The 20131-nt window shown below is 54.3% G+C and overlaps 1 protein-coding gene across 1 annotated transcript in view; it reads left to right on the forward strand.

The window, feature by feature from the left end:
* Nucleotides 1-207: 207 nt before the first annotated feature.
* OPCML (opioid binding protein/cell adhesion molecule like) overlaps nt 208-20131 on the forward strand; it is a 1077928-nt gene continuing 1058004 nt past the window's right edge. Inside the window, exon 1 of the mRNA XM_019942017.3 lies at nt 208-780. Within this exon, the coding sequence (XP_019797576.2) occupies nt 531-780 (250 nt within the window). The 5' untranslated portion in view covers nt 208-530. The remainder of the gene's footprint in view (nt 781-20131) is intronic.

The following is a 20131-nucleotide window of genomic DNA, read 5'->3' on the forward strand; positions in this document are numbered from 1 at the left end:
AGGGCATCTAGTCTAGGGAGAGCTTGAGGATGCTCTAATTGTGGGGAACTCGGCCAATTCTCTTTGCATCCTTGGTGGAAAAAACCCTAACGCACCCATCTTCCTGCTGGGCAAACTGAATTGCGTCTGATTTAAACGTCCGAATGAGCCCCCCCACGGGCCACGGCTCCTGCCCTCCCAGCCTGGAGACCAGGAGGAGGAAAGATGGTGAGGAATTGGCACAAGGTTTGGTCACACTGCCTTTCTTGTCCTGCTCTGAGCCCTGCTCTGTGAGGTCCCCACTGCCAGGCCCAGCCCCTCCCACCGCCCACGAAGGGGCTCCGGTGCCCACGGAAGGAAGCCCTGCATGCTGGCATCTCCCCCAGAGACCAGTGCACACGCGTGCTCCGGGCGGGGGCGAGCATGGGGCAGACCGAAGCTCCCCAGAGCCCAGCCTCCCAGCTGGAAAGTGCCCGCGTGTCGCTCAGGAGAGTGGAACCAATGCGAGCCTTGGAGGAGGTCTGCTCCGCGCCCCGCGCAGATTGGTGCTCATGGTGTTCACCAGTTGTGTGTCTGTGCAGCAAAAAACCCGAGACGCTGCCTGCCTGCTCCCTCTCTCTTCTGCTCTCTCCCTCCCTTTGCAAACATTGGATTTAAACCTGCTCAGAATTCAGCACAGAGGAAGGCGGCAGCGGCAGCAGCGGCAGCCGGCCCAGCCACGGGGACACCGCAGCCTCAAGATGCACCACCCCGCCTGCTGGATTGTGTTCTCCGTGACAACCGCCCTGCTCTTCATCCCAGGTACCCAACAGGGGCTCTCGGCTCCCCCCGGGCGGTTCGGAGCAGAAGGGGAAGGGGAAGGGGAGCCCGAGAGGAAGAGGGAGTGTGAGCTGCGTGTGTGGGGAGAGGTGGGCTCGCCGCGCGCACACACTGCTTAGCTCGTCGCTCCTGCACACACGGGTGCTTGCAGCTTGGGTTTGGGGGTTCGCTCTCCTTTCAGGCAGTGGGTCTGGTGAGCTGGGTTCGAGATGTGCACCTGCTGTGAGGCACTGCAGTTGCTGTGCAAGGTGCTGGCTGGCTTTAACCAGTTGTGGTCCCAAGGGTAGGAGAAGAGGGGCTTCAACTCCCAGGGATAAATCCTTCTCGCCGCTTCTGTTGGGACCGGCAGGATAGAGGGGACATCCTGATTCCTCTCTGCATCTGCCGGCATCTCTTTTTCTGTCTCTCCCTCTTTTTCTCTCTCCCTCTCCCCCTCCTCCCTCCCCCCCCCACCTCACCACCCTCTCTCCTCACTCTCTCTCCAGCCCCTTCCTCTCCCCTTCCTCCTCCTTTGCTCCTGCATTTCTCATCTTAACACAGTCCTGCCACCTCCATCCTTTCTTTATCTTTCCACCAAATGGGCAGATTGTGCCTTTGAAATTTAGAATCCCGTTTCCCCTTCCTTCTCCCCACATCTGAAACGTGAATGTCCCTGACAGAATTTGGAATGTTTGTATCGGGGGTAGGGTGGGAATCTGGGTTTACCTGGTCCTCCTCAGCGCCTTCCCTACCTTACCGAGCCATTTAAACGTGGTCCACCTATCGCAGCAGTTACTTGTTTGCAGTGACACAGGTAAGATGCTGCAATCCTGCCAGAATGGGCTTAGTGGAAGTGTTGCAAAACCCAACACGTTGTAATAGGTTTGATAATTGCATGCGTGTCTTCGCAAGCAGACAGCTGAATGCCTGCAGGCATCCTTCAAACAATGCTGAAGGGACGGGGTTATGCTTCCAAGGGTTTAGGCAGCATCCAGGGGTCTGTGGGGTTTCTACCCTAAACCCCAGCCCAGTGAGAATTTTCCTTTTTTTTCCCCCAAGTTGAGACACATGCATTTGGTTAAACATGAGCTTAAACCTAAAATCCTGTGCATATATACACAGACATAAATAATAAGATTCTTAAGCCTTACATATCCTGTATGGGTAAAACACACAATTTTACATTTTTATATTCAGAATTACTTGGTTTTTGTTTTTAAGAACATAAAGCCCAAAGTATTTCTAAGCTACCAAAGTGAAATCAGAAAAATGAAAAGTTTATTGGGAAGAAGGAAGAAGAGGATGGACTGAAAAAAAAAAAAGGAGTACATCCATCGTTGAACGTGTTGTAATGCTGTGTTAAAATTGCACTTTTCCTAGCAGACATGGGCGCTGCGTAAGCACGTTCCAGGCTGTCTGCTGTAGGCTGAGAAGTTAGAGTGGGTGGGGAGTGTTGCTCTTCTTCCAAATCCAAGCCTGGGAGGGGATTTCAGCAGGACCAGCTCAGAGGGGAAGGCCTGCAGGGCGCTCAGTACCTGCTCCAGCCTGGTAGAGGGAGCCAGGTGGGCGCTCTGGGTCTGAGTGAGGGTCCAAAGTTTCCCATGGGTGTGAGCCCTGGCCTGGGTGACAGCTCTGGGCCCCCAGCCCCCGTCCTCCCGCTGAGCTGAGGCACAGCTGGCAGAACAGCAGCACTCAACCCCTTGGGATGCTGGTGGTGGGTTTGGGCTCCTCTCGTGGAATCAGAACATTGCACTTCCGAAGGGGGGAGGGAGCGAGCCCCAGGAGCTGGAGCTGCATTGCGGTGCACCCTGAAGAGAGCTGGAGCCCGGGGATGCTTCCCTGTAGAGCTCCCAGGCTCATCTCCCCTGGTGGGGAAGCACCCCCACCTGAAGCGGGCTCTGCTCCAGGGCATGGCCTCCCCCAGCCCCCAGCCCCTTGGCCTCACCAGGATGAGCTCGGCAGAGGGAAGGCATTTCTGCTGGAGGGCTGCTCTTTCCTGCTAATTGTGCTGGAAGCTGGCCTGAGCATCTCAGCCGGAGGAGGAAAGTTGGCTTTGGAGGTACCCGGAGGAAAGGAAAGCATCACCTCGGGAGGGTCCCTGCGGGAAACGGGACCAGGCTGTGTCCTAAAGTTCTGACAAGCGAATGGCTTACTTGTGACTTCTTCCTCGCCTCTTTTACTTCCTTTATTATGTGTTTATAGACTTTCCCCCTTTGTTGCTAGTGATGCTTTTCCTCCCATCAGGGTTAATACCAGCTCGTTAGCCATTTACTTTTCCTGCTTCTAAAGACAGAGGCTAATGCAATCACGTAACCTTGACCTGGTTGGGCCTCCATGCCATTTCACTCTGCAGCCTATTTCTCAGTGAAACACGTTTCCATCCCAGAATAATTTTAAGGCTAATGTTGTTGTCGCCTGGTGCCTTCCAGGGGGGAGACCGATGGCCATGAATTGCTTTTCTAGGCAGAATCTCTGGGACAGCAAAGACAGTAACAAGTGGAAACCATAATGAGCCCACACCCGAGACGGGAAGAGGTCTCTGTTGACAATTTAATTGTCACTCCAGGCTTGAGATGTTCCTGAGACCCTGAGCGCCGAGAGTGGGGGGGCTTTTGTGGTCCCGGGCAGGAGGAGAGATGGGCCTGTGCAGGGAGCCTTTCTGACCGTGGGTCTGGGGACTTTGTGAGGGAGGAGTGGGATGGGAAGCAAGCCTGCAGAAGCAGGAGGTGAAGAGTGCTGGGGTTGTAGATTAAAATGCAGAACCCCTACCCCACCTCAGACATGTGTTGCTAACAAACACCTCCGGTCCCTATCAGCCCACTTCGTGTGTACTTGAGAACCTGTCCACGGCCTGCAGCATTTGAGTCCAAACCCATCTGTGCCTGCCCTTTTCCTTCTAGCCTGAGACATGGCAGGGCAGCATGGAGGTGGGCACGGGGGCTGCTGTCTTTATGGCCAAGGCTCAGTTTCTGAAGCAGAGCATAGAGTCACGCCAGCTGGGGGCCCAGCTCGCTGATGGGAGGATTGGCTCTCTGATCTGGAGGGCTTCTGTTCCCACGTTGCAGTCATTACCTCCTGTTTATCCCCTTCTCCTCAGGTTGGTTTAGTCATCTCAGAGTGTCCTCTGGGCCTCAGTCTATCAATCTGTAGAAGGGATTCCAGCAGCATAGGCTGCTTATCTCCACCTGTGTGGAGTAGCCAAAAGCATAGGTTAGATGACAACAAGGTGAGTGTAAAAAACCCAACCTGGTCTCCTAGTCATAGGGCAGAAACAGGGGGGTGTCGCACAGGATGGGGGCGGGCATTCCTTCTGGTGGAGCAGGCTGAAGGCAAGGCTGACCATACTGTTCTGGGCACTGGGAACTAACGGTCCAATTTCCCCCTTCATTTATCCAACAAGACTTTATACAGGTTCTGATTAGACATAGTACAGTGAGTAAGTACTCTCCTGCCTCAAGAACAGAGGTCCATAAAACAGGGAGTGATTCAGTGTGTTCCTGCCCTTGGACCCTGATGCCATAGGCCCATGGACTTTGAGCTCCCTGGGCCTTGGTTTCTCTGCGTGGAAAACTAGGGCAGCAGACACACACGGCCCCTTTGGTCCCGATGTTGCTCTGCGGTATTTTCGGGTGCTCTTCACATGGGCTTGTGCATCAGCTTCGGACAGTCGGTGCTCCAGGGGCGCTGTCACCTGCGGCCTCGGCTGTGGCTGTCCTGTCCCAGGCTTACTGGGTGGGGGCCCCTAGGCTGCTGCCTGGGCTGGGGGAGAGGAGACACGGATGGCCCAGCCTGGCTGTTCCTGTTGCTGATCTCAGGCATCAGCCCACAGAGGGCCAGTAGCTGCCAACACGCCCGGCTGTCTGCAGGGGTGGCTGTTCGCACCTCCAGATGCTGGGTGGCACCTTCCAGACACGGGGGCCGGGCGGGCGATCAGAGGAAGGAGACAGGCTGGCATCGCCTTGGGACGGCACCTCTCTCCTCTGCCAATCCTTCTGACCCCGCTAAAGGTGCCGAGCTCCGGGCCCCGCGACATCTGCCCCTTGAGCCGTTTCATGCTCTTGATGGAAAACTAAGACTTTGCTTCTCAACCCAGGAGGCCTTGGCTGCCTCTGCCTTCCCTTAAGTGGGGAGGCACTAACACGGGGGGCAAGGATATAGTTCCATCTGCTAGATTTCTACCACTCAAGTCTACACCCTGAGATGGAGGTGCTTGTGGGCCCCGGGGCGGGACTGAAGGTAATTCTGAGAATGGGCAGGAATAAACCCTGTAACCAGAGATGAACTTGAAGACAAATGTGCTTGCTATTCCCTTCCTGTAGGTGTGAGAATACACATACCCCCCTCACTGTCCTCCACTCGTGTCCACACACACACACACACACACGGAGGATGCCTCCAAGTCAGAGCTTAGCCACCCTCACAGTCACATCCACAGCTCCTTCAGGAAAGTAGCCTCTTCCTCTGGACTTACGTCTCTGCCCTTGCAGAGCTCCCTGCTGTAGCCACAAGCCTGGGTGCTCTCCCTGTGGGCGCTGTGGCAGCAGACCTACATGCTGCCTGTACCGCAGTCAGCCATGGCCGTGCGCATGGAGCGCTGCCCCAGCGATGCAGAGACCTCGTTCATCCTCCTGCCACATTTTGGCCCCGGAGCCTGGGCGAGGCCGGCCTTGCATTCCTTTCTCAGCACCTCTGTCTGTCTGCCTAGACCCCATGGTGCTGAGAGGCTGGGGACTCGCCTGCAGTCACTAGACTAACTAAATTAAATGTTTGCCAAAGGCTTTGAGACACCCCTGGGCAATGCGCTGGGTAAGTGCAAGGCATTATCATTATCATGCAGGCTCTTTCCTTTAATGAGCGGAGATGCTGTGCAGAGACACCCCCCAAAGGCCCAGACGGATCCGTGCACGGGGACACAGGCCACTGATTGGAGTGGCTGCTCGCATGTTCCCAGGAAAGGGTAAGCGACAGGCAGGTGGCATGCTGACACCCAACTCCGGAGAACCAGCATATTCCACATCGCAAGGTACAGACTCTCTGAAACAGCCTGAGTGGTCATTCGTGAACGTTTATCCGTAGGGAATTTACAAATGCTGTTTCACCACTCTTGGGAGTTGCTTAGTGGTTATACGAAGCATGATGAAAGTATCACGCTTTGTGGTCTACCTGGGAGAGTTATCTTTGGTCTCACTTGCTTCTCAAAGAGATCATGAGCTAGGCAGAGCTGAGCTTGTCTTTCCTTTGCTTAAAACCCTATGCAGACTTCGCGTTGCCTCTGGAATAGAGTCCAAAGCTCTCAACCCAGTCCCCGGGCCACAGCCTGGCCCCTGCTCCATATCGCTCGGGAATCAGTCCCTCAAACACACCGTGCTCTCTCCTTCCTCAAGGGCTTCCCCTGTGAGGCCACCTGAGCTTGGAAAACTCTGATCCTCCTTTCATGTTTCTGGATAAATATCCTTTCCATCCTTCAGGGCTCAGCTTAAGTTCCTCTTTCCCAGGAGAGCATTCTCGATGCTCGTTTCCTTCGTTACTGCCAAGTCCAGGATGCCAGGTTCCTCCCGCCTAACACCGTGGGCCCATATATTTTACAGTGATTCTCTGTGTTATGCCTCGCTTTCCCCCCTGGACTGCGGTCCCTCAAGGTAGGGAACACATCCGTTTTGTCCTCCCACATGACCTTGGTGCCCAGCACAGTGACGGACATAGAACATGTGCTCACAGAGCATTTGTGGAGTGAACGAGTGAGCAGATGAATGGATGGACACATGCACGGGTGGCCAGCCAAGCTCACACGAGTACTAAGGGTCAGCTCCTCTGTTCTGTCGTTCTGTTCCATCCATTGAATCCTCAGGCATCTGGGCCCCGGGGCTGGCCTGCCCATCGGCTTCCCCATCTGCAGAGTGAGGGCAGACAGGCTTTGCTAATGGGAGGTGGAAATGTATGAAGGATGCGGTAGAGACTGCTCATTCCAGTGTTCATGCCTGTCAATAAACACCAGCCCCGAGCTTCCAACCAGATACGCACGCGGCGGCTCAGAGCTGGAGATGGTGCTTTTGGATTTCCTGTCGCGTGTCGCCACAGACACGCCTGAGAGTGAGAGACTCTCCGTAAACACAGACGTGGGCCCTGATGTGGGCCAGCGGCTGCATAAGAAACAAAATCACTCACAGGTTTAACAACTCCGGGTACTGATGAAGCGGCCCGGTTATTAGAAATTTAGAGTCATGCCTGCCGTGCCAGCAAGTACACGCTATAGCAATACGAGGAGGGATTGTGACCACAAGAGGACACTGATGGCATAGGGTGAGTCGTGCTTGAGCAAGTGACACTTACACGGGTTCACGTTCCTATGGACGAGGTCAGAAGGGCTCAGTAAATCCGAGGAAATGGAAACAGGGCTTCTCGTGTCTTATACCGAGTCACTTCTTATAGCTGAGCCGATTTCAGATGTGCTTGTTCGTGGCTGTGGGCTTCTGAGCAGCAGGGGTCTTGCCTTGCTCCTCTGTGACGACGATGCCACAGGTAGCAGGCAGGTTCACTTGTCTGACATGTTTATTGAGTGATTACTATGTGACAGGCACTGTTCTGGGCACTGGGAATGCAGTGCCTGAACAAAAGTCTCTGGTCCCTGCTTGCAGGAGGTTCATAGCCTCGGGACCTCCCTGGCGGTCCAGTGGTTAAGACTTCACCTTCCAATGCAGGGGGTGCGGGTTTGACCCCTGGTCGGGGAGCTAAGATCCTGCATACCTCGTGGCTAAAAAAACCCAAAGCATAAAACAGAAGCAATATTGTAACAAATTCAATAAAGACTTTAAAAAAATGGTCCACATCAAAAAAAAAAAAAAAAAAGAGAATCATTCTAAAAAAAGAAAAGAGGCTCACAGCCTCGCGGGAGAGACTGAGTGCCGTAAACGTGTCCCTGTGGAGGGAAGTCAGAGCTGATACAAATCTATGGGAGGAGAGGTCTGTGCCGCCCATAGGAAGGGCTTGACTTGCCAGGGAGGTAAGATCACTTGCCCGAGAAAGTGACCGTTGAGCTGAGGTCTGAAAGATGAAGAGCAGAATTTATCCAAACCCCGGGAAGAGGCAGAGTGAAGAGGACGTGCAGAGGCCCCGGAGCAGAAACGACCAGGGGACGTTCTCCTGCTTGGCTGGAGCGTAGAGGAAAGGTGTGTGCTACACGATGAGGCCAGCAGCCCTGGACGCTCACGTTCGTCATTTTGGTGTTTATTCTAGAAGTGACGGAACCCCAGTGATACGATGCACCTAAGTGGGGGTGAGGATCTCGCCTTACATAATTGAATCTTGTTCTTGTGCATTTTGAAGAATGAATTAGAGGTGAGGAAACTCGGAAGGGGTGAGGCCCCCAGAGTAGCTCAGGTGGGAAACTGCTGGTGGTGTTGGATTGGAGAGACACAGGTGATGTGGAGCCGCTGCAGGAAAGTCAGAGGTGCCCCAGATGTGTCTGAAGAATCTGAATCTAAAGGAAACCCACCGTGAGCACCAGCAGTGCCTTTGGGAACATAGAGAAGAGGATCTGTCCTCCATGTCCTGCTTACAAACCATCCATTCAGCTCAGGTGAAATTTTGCCCAGAACCAGAAATAAGCTGTTTTGGAAATTCCATCATTCCTTGAAGTCTCATAATCTCAGTCCCTTCACTGGTGTCCTCTCGGGGTCCAATATAGGAGCTTAAAATTGCATCATTCATTTATCAATCTGTCAAAGAGATTGCAGAGAGCTCTAGCTGTGTTATCTGCTGGATCTTGCCCAGGGTTATTTGCTCCTAAAAGAAACCAGGCATTTTAGAGAAGCTTTGATTGGACTCTAGATTGATGTAAGGGCACCAAGATGCAACGTTTTCACAAATATTATTGTGATGTCACAAGAGCATGCATGACCTCCCTGTAACCACCACCACCTGGGTGAGTCATATTAATTTATGTAGAAAAGTAGAGCCCTCAGGACTGAAAGGGATGCTGGAGATCATCTATCCCTTCCTTTCATTCTACAGATGAGAAGACTGAGGCATAGGGAGTCCAGCATCTTAGCTAATGTCACATAGTCAGCAGGGACCCGACCAACATGTCGACACGGAGCTTCAATAACCTGTGTTCATAGCCCAGCTGGTGTCATTTCAGCGTACGCGGGGCTGAGCTGAGCTTTGCCTCCCTATCGGATCCCCTGTTGGAAAATAGACTTGTAACCTCAGCTGCTCTGTTTCCCCGAAGCTCTCTCATCTTGGTGCACAAGGAGCGTGTGGAACAGGGTGACTCCGCGGTATCCGGTACCCAAGGATTAAGGTGACAGGTCAGAAACAAGAGAGAAGCCTGTCCTCCTCAGAGGCATCCTCATACTTTGAATGAGCTTTGTAAATGAACTGGGAGACTTCTAGAAATCAATTGATCCTTGATATGCAGAAGGAGATGCCCAGGGTGGTACAATATCAAATTCCAGGTACGTGTCAACCTGTCCTGTGTGGTCTACCCACTGCAAAAGGCACCTGCTTTTATCATCACCAGACTATCAAACCCAAGAGAAAATACACACCGAAAATACCATAAATGTGACATTAACAATTCACGGTGAAACGGTAACTGACGGTGTACACAGCACCTCCCCGCACATCGTCGCTGCTCCGTGTGATAGTGGGTGAACGCCCGTCCTCCCCCTTCCCTGCTCTGCCCTCACGGTGGACCATGCGGGCCTGGGCACGATTGAGAGATCAGCTCAGAAGAGCCATGGACAGTGCAGAACAGGAAGTGGGGCTTCAGATTCAGAGCAGACAGGAATGCACTGGTGACTGTGCTTGGGCCAGGCTCCTACGGGCATTTCCCTGCTAGGAAGACAGGCCTGAGGAAGCCTTTGCTTCTCTGAATGAGCCAACCTGCTTCTTCCAAAGAGCCCAGTGCCAAGGGAGCCCCAGCTCCTTGAAGGGAGAAGAATGCTGGAAGAGAGAGTGTGGAGATGGAAATAGCCCGTCAGCCTCCAAGGGAAGCGGGAGTTGCCTTGGGAGTCCCCCTGGCTTCATCCCACGGAGACAACAGTGCCCAGTCTTACTTGGCACTGGGGTGGATGCCTCTTTGGGTGAAGCCCAGATGGGAAGGGATGGGGAAAACCACTCTGAGGATTCTGCATCTTTTCCTGATGGGCCCTCCCCTCCTTTTGTTTAGGGTGAGATTTTTGGGAGTAAAAGGGCACTGCCTTACAACTGCCCCCAAAAGTGTCCGTGAAGATTGGACCACTTCTTTATTATGACCCGGACAACTGTTTTCTTTCTTCTTTCATTTATTTATTTTTACTGTTAGGTATAAAATGAGGTACAAGGATATATTGTACAACACGGGGAATAGAGCCAATATTTTATAATAACTATAAATGGAGTATAACCTTTACGAATTGTGAATCAGTATATGGTACACCTGTAATTGTATAATATTATACATCAACTGTACTTAAATAAAATATGGTTTATTTTTATGGTGGATGCCGAGCCCTTCTGCCATCCCCTGTGGGAGAGTATGGAAGCGGGACCCGGCCTCTGCCTTTGCCTCTGCACTTGTGAACTGGGCGGCCCTGGGCAAACAGTTGGACCTCTCCGAGACTCTTCATCCTGTCTACCAAATAGGAGGAAATAACTCGTTTACCTATGTCCTGGGGCGGCTGGGAACTTCGTAAGGGATGCAGGCAGGCGTGCGGGGCTCGGCGGCTCCAGGCGGCAGGCCTGGGTCTCAGCGCGTCCCTCGGGTTGGCGTGTGTCTGGGCCTTTCCTGCTTCTCCTCCTGCGTCGGCCCCCTCACTGCTGACCCTGTCCTGCTCTGGCTGCCACAGGCCGTGGAGCACATGCCCGAGTGCCCGTGATGGTGGTTCAGGAGGAGGAGGCTCCTTTCCGCCCACTCCTGTGTTCACGCCACAGGCCTTGGAGCACATGCCCGAGTGCCCGTGATGGTGGTTCAGGAGGAGGAGGCCCCTTTCCGCCCACTCCTGTGTTCACGCCCCTAGGCTTGGAGCCCTGTTTGCTTTGCTTCTTCTCCTTTTTCTGTGGAAAGTACTGGAAGTGGTTTGTTTTTCCCCAGCTGAGCTGCTCTGGCCCCGTGGGTCTCTGTTTTTTGGGTTGAGATGAGAGAAACCCAGATGGGGCTGAGAAGAGCGAAGTTCGGGTGGAAAGTGCTCTGCAGCCCTGAGAACCGGGCTGCCCCGTGTGCCTGTCTGCTGAGCTCGCTGCCACCCCTGCAAGTAGACTTTCAGGGAGCAGTGCGGGGCTGAGAGGCACCTTAGTGGGAGGGGGCCTGCTCGCTCCCCTGACACATGCTGCAGGGGACCGACCAGTTCCTCCCGCCGCGGGCTCAGCTGCAAGGCCCTAGTGACCCAAGTCCCTCTGTTCAGGCCCAGGGGACCACAGACCCTGTGCCTGTACCGGGCCGAGTCCAGCATGAGAGCCAGGGACGCAGCTGTGTGCTTGGCTGGTGAAAGGAGGTGAGGTCCAAGGTCACAGTCCTGTCTCGTGTCCTCCCTAACCCCACCTGCTCAGCTTCTCAGACGCCTCAGAAAGACCCAGCCTGAGTGGAGATGCCGAGCGGGCCCAGGGATCCAAGAAGGGCCCCCACACACCAAGCACACCGCCCACAGTGAGAGGTGAGAGTCTTTCTGTCCATGTCCCCGGCTGCCTTCTGAGTAGCTCAGCCTGCGGGCCCCCCTGGAGGCCGGGTCCCCGTGGGAGAGTGGAGCCTGCTTGTACCTTCACCATGTCCTGAGTCTTCCTCTAGTCTGGGATCAGGGCGGGGGAGGGGTGCTCTAGCTTGGAACTAGAACACTGGTATTTCATCAGATTTTAGTTTCCAAAATCAGATTTTATGCTGCAGTTGAAGAGCGGAAGTGGTGGAAGAGCATTCAGAAGGATGGTGGGGGGGAACCACAGTACACTGTAGATTGTTTTTCCCCCGTGAAAGCATCCTATATTCTCCATCCCTCTTTCTTTTCAATTCTTCATGACAGTTTTTTTGTTCCGCTGCTTTGTGATGTGACATCTGGGAAGGCAGTGACTGTGGTAGGTTTTCAGTAAAGAGAAAGTTCTTCCGTTAGTTTGACTTGTCTTCTGTTAGGGTTCCTACGTATCGGCTAAGGGCCTGGTTACCATCAGCAGATCTCTCGCTCCTGTGTTTGGACCCAGGAACTGGGTACATAAGAAATATCTTCATATTCTCTTGAGATTTCCGAAGGCCCCTCTTCTGCATTGCGCTGAACGTGGTGGAGGAGACAGGGTCAGCGTGAAGGCCGAGAGAGCAAAGGTTAGGGCTGGAGGGAAAGTCAGGGACAAAGCGGAGCTGGGGTTGGCTGGAGGCCAAAGACAGGGAAGGGTGAAGGCCAAGCAGCAGGCCACTGGGCGACGGGGGCGTAGGGAGGAGACTGGGCAGAGGATGGGCCCACCCAGCACGTGGGCAGGGGAGTCGGGGTCTCAGCCCCGGGGACACCCCCTCCTCAGAGCAGAGCCCCTGCCCAGTGCTGAGGTGGTGTGCAGACGCTTTCTGTGCCTATCACCCTCTGGGGCAGAATCCTCTGTGGGCAGAGCCCTGCCCAAGGCCCCAGAGGGCGAGCCCAGCAACCGAGAAACACCAGGGGCCCCAGGCGTGAGCACAGGGCATCCTGGTAGGTACAGCGACTGCCTGTCCCTGCTCCTGCCCCTCCCCCTGGGGGCCTTTAGCCCAGAGCCCCACAGGCTTGGTTGCATTTGAGTGGGTGCAGTCTGTGCCCCACTCCCGGACCCCAGCTGTCTCAGATCAAGCAGAGTAGTTCCACTCTCACCTGTTTCATACCATCACTTTGTACTATTTACAAAAATGAAGACCTACTCTATGACCAGTGGTCTCCAAACTTCTTTGTTTTAGAGCCTATACACACAATGTATTTTTTTAAGCAGAAATAATCTATGTTGCTACACATATGTGGTGACCAAAAGGCTAAGATAAAAATAAATAAATAACAATAGGAATGCTGGTACTCCTTCCCTTCATTCCATGTAACACTCAAAGCATCCCTGGAGACCAGCACCACTCAGGGGCTAGGGCACCGGCTCATGGGACTGGAGTCAAGACAGAAATGTCGCATCATGGTTGGCAGAAGGCTTCTAATGGCTCTGCTGTGGCTGCTTCTCTCTGGGACTTAGCATGGGATGTGTCCTTGGCCACAAATCACTCTGGGTGCTGGTACAACACAGTTGCTATGGCAGACCCCATCTTGGAGCAGCTGTCATGTCCTTCAACAATTCTGTCTTTGTGGTAAAAATGAGTAACATGTCAGTGGATACAGACCAGTATTACAGATGTTCTCTTGTTTATCAAAAAAGACCATTGAAGGGAAGTAAATGCAAAACAGTCTTTGGGAGAGAAAAAGCTAAACAGGGGGACCTTCCGTTCCAACTGCACGTGGTTCCTCACCCGAGTTCTTGCCCTCTTCTCCCTCTGTCCCAGCTCTTCTCCACGGACCACCTGCTGCAGAGACATCCCCCTGGGGGAAAGTCCAGCCAAGGGAGGGTTGGAATTTTTCGCATGGGTGTTAGGAGACCACAGAAAGGGAGATGCACAGGAAGGAGTAAAGTAGGAAACTTGGCGGCACTGGGTGCATTTTCCTGTGCGTTGTCCCAGCTTTGGTGGCAGCCCCCAGGATGGGGCTCTCGGGTCTTCAGCCCCTGCCTCTGCTCTCTGAAGCCCACAGGTGTGTTGGCTTTGCAGCCACGCTTCTCACGGCTGCTCTTGGCCAACGACCAAGCCAAGCAGAGGTGCTGGGTTGTGGCCGTTCTTGAGAGACATGGCTTCCTTGATGGTCGACTTTGGCCTGAGGCTCCCCAGGGGCCTGGCCACACTCCCCTTAGGAGGACACTGCATCCCCACATCCACTCAGCCTTCCTGCGGCTTCGCTCTCACACTCCCCAGGTCAGAGGGCCTGGGTCTCCAGCTCTGTCCCCATCTTCTCTCCCAGGTGCTTCCCTGGCCCATGTCTTGACACTTCGTCCTACCTGACGTCTGGTTCTGGGGGATCCAGGCTGACATTGTGCTGGGCCCAAAGCAGGCCTGCAAGCCGAGGCTCTGCTCCCCAGTCCAGCCCTTCCCAGTTCGATGTCGCACAACCCAACCCGCTCTGCAAAGCTGAGCCAGGACTCACGGGCAGGCCTGGGAGAGCTGTGCAATTGTCAGTTCCAGGAAGAACTTGCTATTTTGGACTCTCCTGGCCCTGGCCCTTGGAAACCCTCCTCTGACCCAGAGTAAATGAGACATTTTAATAACAAGTCCCCCAGATTCTCGCCTGGGTTTCTGGCTTCTCTGGACTGATGATAAAGGTGCTTCCTTTCTCCCTCGACAGGACCTGAGTCCGTTTGGAGATGCAGCACACACCTTGCGTTCTTTCTGTCTTCCTGGTTTGTTATCCGGAGCACATTCACTGTGTAGCTCATAAAGCGGGTTCTACCCTCCCGTGGTGCTTCCATTGTTAATCGTTACGGGCACACGTTAGCTTCTGGAACGTGATTTCCCTAATGGCCCTCTGGCACCGGCACTCTTGACACTTGGCAGGACACTTCTCGGTTGTGGGGTCTGCCCGGTGCATTGCAGGACGTTTAGCAGCATCCCTGGTCTCTGTGCATCAGGTGCCAGCAGCACCTCGCCGGTTGCGAGAACCAGAATTGTCTCCAGGCGTAGACCGATGTCCCGTGGGGCAGAAAACTGCTCCTGGCTGAGAATCACTGTTCTTTGGTTGTAAATGGTCAGTACAGTATCCTAGCAACCCCCTAACTTATGTCAGTTGTCTTTCTCACAGCTAATGAAGGACAGCCATCTCTTTTTATCCCATAGGCCCGCACCTCTGAGCGGTTCTGGTTTCAAGCCTGTGAGAAGCTTCTAGTTCTCAGTTTATTTGTCCCACTGAAAATCGATTTATCCCAAGCCTGTAAATCAGGTCATCAACTCCCTCATCTGGGCCGGGTGCTCTCTGATGAATGCTTTGTAGGAATGGCTGACAAGAGGAACACGTTTGATAAGAATACCACTAGGCATGATGGCGGGGCTGTTCTCTGGAAGACTACGTCTGGAATAAAACAGATGTGAAAAGTCTTAAGGCATAACCGCGTTATTAGTTTCGCTGGACTGACTCTCTCAATGAGCGTGCCGTCTTTATTAGCCAAACCATTCCAGCACCTTTTCTTTAGGGCAGACTTACATGTTACTCTGTTAGCTCGCGGGTAGTCAGGAGTGTGCGTGACAGCCCAGATAAGATTCCTGTCTACAAACACGTAAACCTAATCTAAAATGCAATATCTAAGGTAGTGGGGGGTAAATAGTAGCGTGGACCTGCTCACGGTGACGGCAGCAGTTTTGAGATCAATTCAAAACACTGAGCCAGCTTGGAATGAACTTCCTGCAATCAAGAAGTGAGAATGGCGCTAAATATTTAGAAGGACCCTTGACTGAAGTGTTTGGGCTGCTTCTTGATGAAAAGGGGGCTCTCCGGCCAGATACTCAAGAGTGTCCTGGGCCTACCCTCAGTCACTTGGTGACAGGGACCGCCAGGAGCTCCAGGTGCAGAGGGCGGGAGCAGACACAGGTGAGCTGGAACGGAGGAGGCGAAAACCACGCAGGCGTGTTGCAGGAATTCCTTCCTCTTCAGTCCGTTTGGAAGTGACCTGCAGGCCAAAGCACCAGGCCCGTATTAGAGAGGTCAGTGTCTCAGGGCTCCAAACCTAAGGAGCAGTCAGACGCCTGCTTTGTAAATCACTACGGCAGAAGGCAGACCAGACTTTGTCCAGCCACCTCCCTGCACTGACTGCTTGTTGCCACGTGAGCCTCTTTGACATCCTGTAGACACCGACAGTACTGGAGCTCTAAGTCCTCACGGATGCCCAGGGATGTGATCCGTTACCGTGGTCCGGGATGCCTTTCTCATGGCCTTGACCAGTCCTGAGGCTCCTCTGCACCTCGCAGAAGTGTCCCCGGGCTCCTTGGCCATTGCAGAATCCTTTGTAGCCCTGGAGGGCCTTTGGTGTGTAAGGACTGACCCTATGGGGTTCTGAATCGTATTTCTTTTCTATACTCAGCGGTCCTGTGGCCTGATTTCTCTGCTGGTGGGTTGTTGACAACACTAATTTTAGAAGCTACCCTTAATTTCTGCGATCTAGCGCACTGATGAGGATCTTTTCGCGAGCCCCACTGTAAACGCCAGAGCTGGTTTAGGTGAAAGCTGCTTCGTGGTGCAGCTCCACGTCGGACGATTAATCCGACAAGGTCCTGCGGGCAGTGGGCGTCTGGTGCGCACTCAGCCTCTGCCGGGGCTGGAGGCTCGGGATAGGGGCCACTCGGGAAGGGGCAGCCCAGAAAGCCTGCAGGCATGTTGCAGTGTGCTCTCCTGCAACCGTTTGCATAAACCTCCTCCTGGAAGCACGTAGAGGGAAGAACATGCTCTTGAAGCTTCACCAGGGAGGTTCCTGGGCAGGGGGGGCGGGCATTGGAGCCGAGTTTGTAAAGGGCTGGAAGGTCCCCTCGAGGAGAAGCCGGCCAAGACCTGCGTGAGGCACGTGCAGGGTGCCCGGGGCTCGGCAGGAAGGTCAGAGGCCGGGGAGGCAGTGAGAGAGGTGGAGGGTAGTCTAAGGGGTCCTCCAGTCTGCAGCACAGAGAAGGCGCCATGCTCTGTAGCCCAGCAGCCTCAGGCAGAGTAAATACAGGGGAAGGGGTAGGAGAAGCGGCTAGAGAGGTGGGGTCCCCATTCGATGAACCTTGTCATCCTCTGTCAGGAGACTGGCTTTACTCTGAGCTGGATATGGGGCTGCTTTCGGGATTTGAGCAGAGGAGTGCCATGACCTCACTGCTGAAGGTGGAGGCAGGGAGACTAGTTAGGGGACTACTGCCGTGGTCCAAGAAAAAGATGGGGGGGTGGACTAGGGTGACAGCAAAGGAGGTGATGGAAGTAGCTGACAGGCATCCAGTGAAGGCCGAGCTACTGGCCGATGGGATGTGAGAAGAGAACAGATTCACGGAGTCCTCCGGATTCTGTGACCAGAGCAACTGGAAGGATGGAGTTGACGTCAACTGCAGGGGGATCTGTGGGTTTGGGGGAGAATCAGGAGTTTACTTTGCACACAGTGAACTTGGTGCATCTGCTGGGCACGTAGAGCAGGCAGTTGGATGTAAAGAATTGGGAGTGTGTGTGTGCTCGTGCACGTGTGTATGTTTGTGTATGTGCACGTGCGTGTGTGTGCGTGTGTGCATCCAGGCATCCTCGTCTGGATTTGTTGGCGCACAGGTAACACCTCCAGCCTCAGTGCTGACTGAGATTACAAGGGGAGGGAACACAGAAGGAAACGGGAAGGGGTCCAGACCCCGAGCTCCGGGAACTTGAACTTTGAAAGAGGTGGAGGAGATAATGACGTGTATGAGCATCTGTGGCAACATGTCGCTGGGCTGGTAAAGGGCCGAGGCAGCAACCAGCAGGTGGGTGACCTGCAGTCCTGTTAGGTACAGAGCTCTTGTCCACATGTCACCCATCACTGCAGGATTTGATTCAAGGACCACGGATGGTGTTATTATTAGGAAAGTACAGGCCCTGTTCGTAATGTTCTCTTAAGTATTTAATGACAGAGTGAGAGGAGAAGCCGAAGGCTGGGGAGGCTACATCTGTGCCCACAAATGGTCAGCATCATAAGGGACCTTAAAGTCACTGGAGCCCAGTGGGGAGACTCGTGTGGGTTCACACAGCGTCGTGCGGGACGATCAGGTACAGAAACGAGGTCTGATTTGTCCCAGTTCAGGGTGCTTTTCACGCTCTTCCCTCTTGGTGAGAGTTTACCGTGGATCACACCAGAGAAATAATACTGTGAAGATCTGAAGGCCTTTCTGCTCAGCCTGGAATGGCAAGACTTGGAAAGGGTCGTCCAGGTGTTGGTCCTAGGCTACTCAGACCCGCACGACCTGCACCGTGACCAGCCAGGGGCATCCGACGGCTGCACAGAGGCCCGTCTGCATTTCTAGAGGCGCAGAGCTACAAGCAAACCTTCAGCAGAATGACTTCTCCCTGTGGCCTCCGTGCTTCTGACGTCAGAGGTTTGGCTCCTGTGTCTGATTTAAGGGGGAAGTGTGGGCGTGAGATGGATCCCAGCCGCCTTCAGAGGAGCCGCCCAAGAGGCGGTGGTGTCTCACAGAAAAGGCGATCAGTAGCTGCTTCTTGAGTAATAGCCAGTGGGCGCCTCCACCAGGTGGGAGCGTCCCCCGCCAGCGGGTGAGCTGGAGAGGAGGGGCCTGAGCTGCTAAGCACCCGCACACCCTCGGCCACCGTCTCAGCCTCTCTGGGACTTGGATTGGAGCTGCTGGTGTAGATCAGGGCGAGAAGGCTAACGAGCAGTCAGAGCGTTAGAGGACATCAAGGCAGCCTCAGGGTAAACGCTGAGCGGCGTGGCCACTCTGCTGCAGAGAGGGGCCACGCGGGAGTCAGGAGCAGGTCTCGGGAAGCACAGCCCCTCCTGTCTGTGCCGTCCTCCTGACGGGGGCTGCTGATGCCAAGCACGAGGGGCGCCCAGCCAGCCTCTGCCCCGTGTTGGTGGCCCTGGGCTCCTTCCTGGCTGTCGGGTGTGTGCCCGTTGGCATCTGGCTGCTGACACAGGCAGATGAGATCTGGGGTGCGGAGCCCGCCTGGGGGAGGTGAACTTGACAGAGCTCTCCGTCGCCTCCCTATCTCCCCCTCCTCTGTGTGACCAGGGGCTGGGGCCGATTCCTTGCTGGGCCAGAGAGCGCGGCACTTAGAGCAGCCCCTGACCCCTGGTTGATGGCTGTAGGTTGAACTTGCAGGTGGGCTGGGTCAGGGTCAGGGCTGTGGACCTGCAGTCCCGCTCCCAGACGTGGGGCCCTTACTAAGCCGGCCTCACCCCTCCGCATGGGAAACTGGGGGCAGAAATCACCCTGGATCGCTACACTGAGTGGACCAAAGGCTCAGGGAAAGAACGTACCAACCAGTGTTTAATGGCTCTTGTGGTCTGTGCTCCTCGCAGTGTGCTTCCTGGGCTAGCAGCGTGGAAATGAAGACTCTCGGCGCCCCCAGGTCTAGCCCACTGCTCTGATCTCAGCCCAGAAAGTTTCTTTCAAGCAGCCTTTTTTGGCAACTTCACCCAATAAGCACCCCTCTCCCTCTGAACTTCCAGGGGGATGGTTCTCAACCTTGTTGGCACACTGAGACCACTGGGGAGGGGGGAGCTCAAAACACCCAGACGCACGCCTGGGTCCTACTCCCGGAGATTCTGATGGAATTGGTCAGGGTACAACGTCAGGGTTTTTAAAAATCTCCCCTGGTGATCTTAATATTGTACCTGGCTCATTTGGGATTTTCGTGATTTACTACCCTCAGGACAATCACTTCAAAAAACGTCTTTACCTTGTGCCTCTAATCAGAGACTGAACCACTTGGGCACAGGAACTCTCCTCCCACTCCCCGAGTGAGCACACGTGGTGTCGGAGGGGATGGTGGGAGTCAGGACCCCTGAACGCTGGTCTTTCACGGCCGTGCCTGGCTGCGTGACCTTGCGTGGGTCACTGGACTTTTCTCAGCCTCAGATTTCTTCTCTACAAAAGGAGGTTGCACTGAAGCATCCCTTAAGGTGCCTGCCGGCTCTGATTTGTAATTCTAATGAGCACTCAGAAGACGATTGATTGCAGCCAGCCCACCACCTTGAAGCCTGGTGTTTGACCCATTTTAGCGTGCTTCTGTCACCCTCCTGCTTCACGGGAGTAAGCTGCTTGTGTTTCTCACCTCTGAAGATGTGTCTTCTCAGCGGGATGTTCAGCCTTTCGTGAGCTCATTTCACCAAGCCTTCTCCTAGTCCACCGTGCTGTTTAGTCCGAGTTACAGCAGGGAATCCATCGGGCCCTCGGAACGGGCTGGCTTGGCCCTAGAAAAAGGTCTTCTCTGTCCTGATTCCCACCCCGTGGAGCAACGGGGAAAATGGGCGCACTTTTTAAACCGACACTCACAGGTTAGAAAAGGGATGTGGGAGAAAGATCAGAGTGCAGGAACTAAAAAGAAAACATAAATCGGAGAAGCCAGATGCCTGCTGGGTTTGGAAGGAAGAGAGTGGGCGAGCACGCACACTGGGAACTGCAGACTCAAGTGGAGAACGTGACGGCCCCAAGGACAGCGGCCTCCCCAGCCCTGCACAGAGGCCACAGTGGAGACACGCACAGAACAGGGCCTCCGGCCGTCCCAGCACGGGGCACTCACACACGCTGATTGAACAGCAGCTCTCCTGCTTGGGGTTCCAGGGTAAAGCTTTTCTGCTGCTGTCCTTCAGGCAACGCCCTTAGTTGTCTCTCGCAGCAGTGCTGTCTCTGACT

This window comes from Tursiops truncatus, chromosome 8, assembly GCF_011762595.2.
Source record: "Tursiops truncatus isolate mTurTru1 chromosome 8, mTurTru1.mat.Y, whole genome shotgun sequence".
Taxonomy (NCBI): Eukaryota; Metazoa; Chordata; class Mammalia; order Artiodactyla; family Delphinidae; genus Tursiops; species Tursiops truncatus.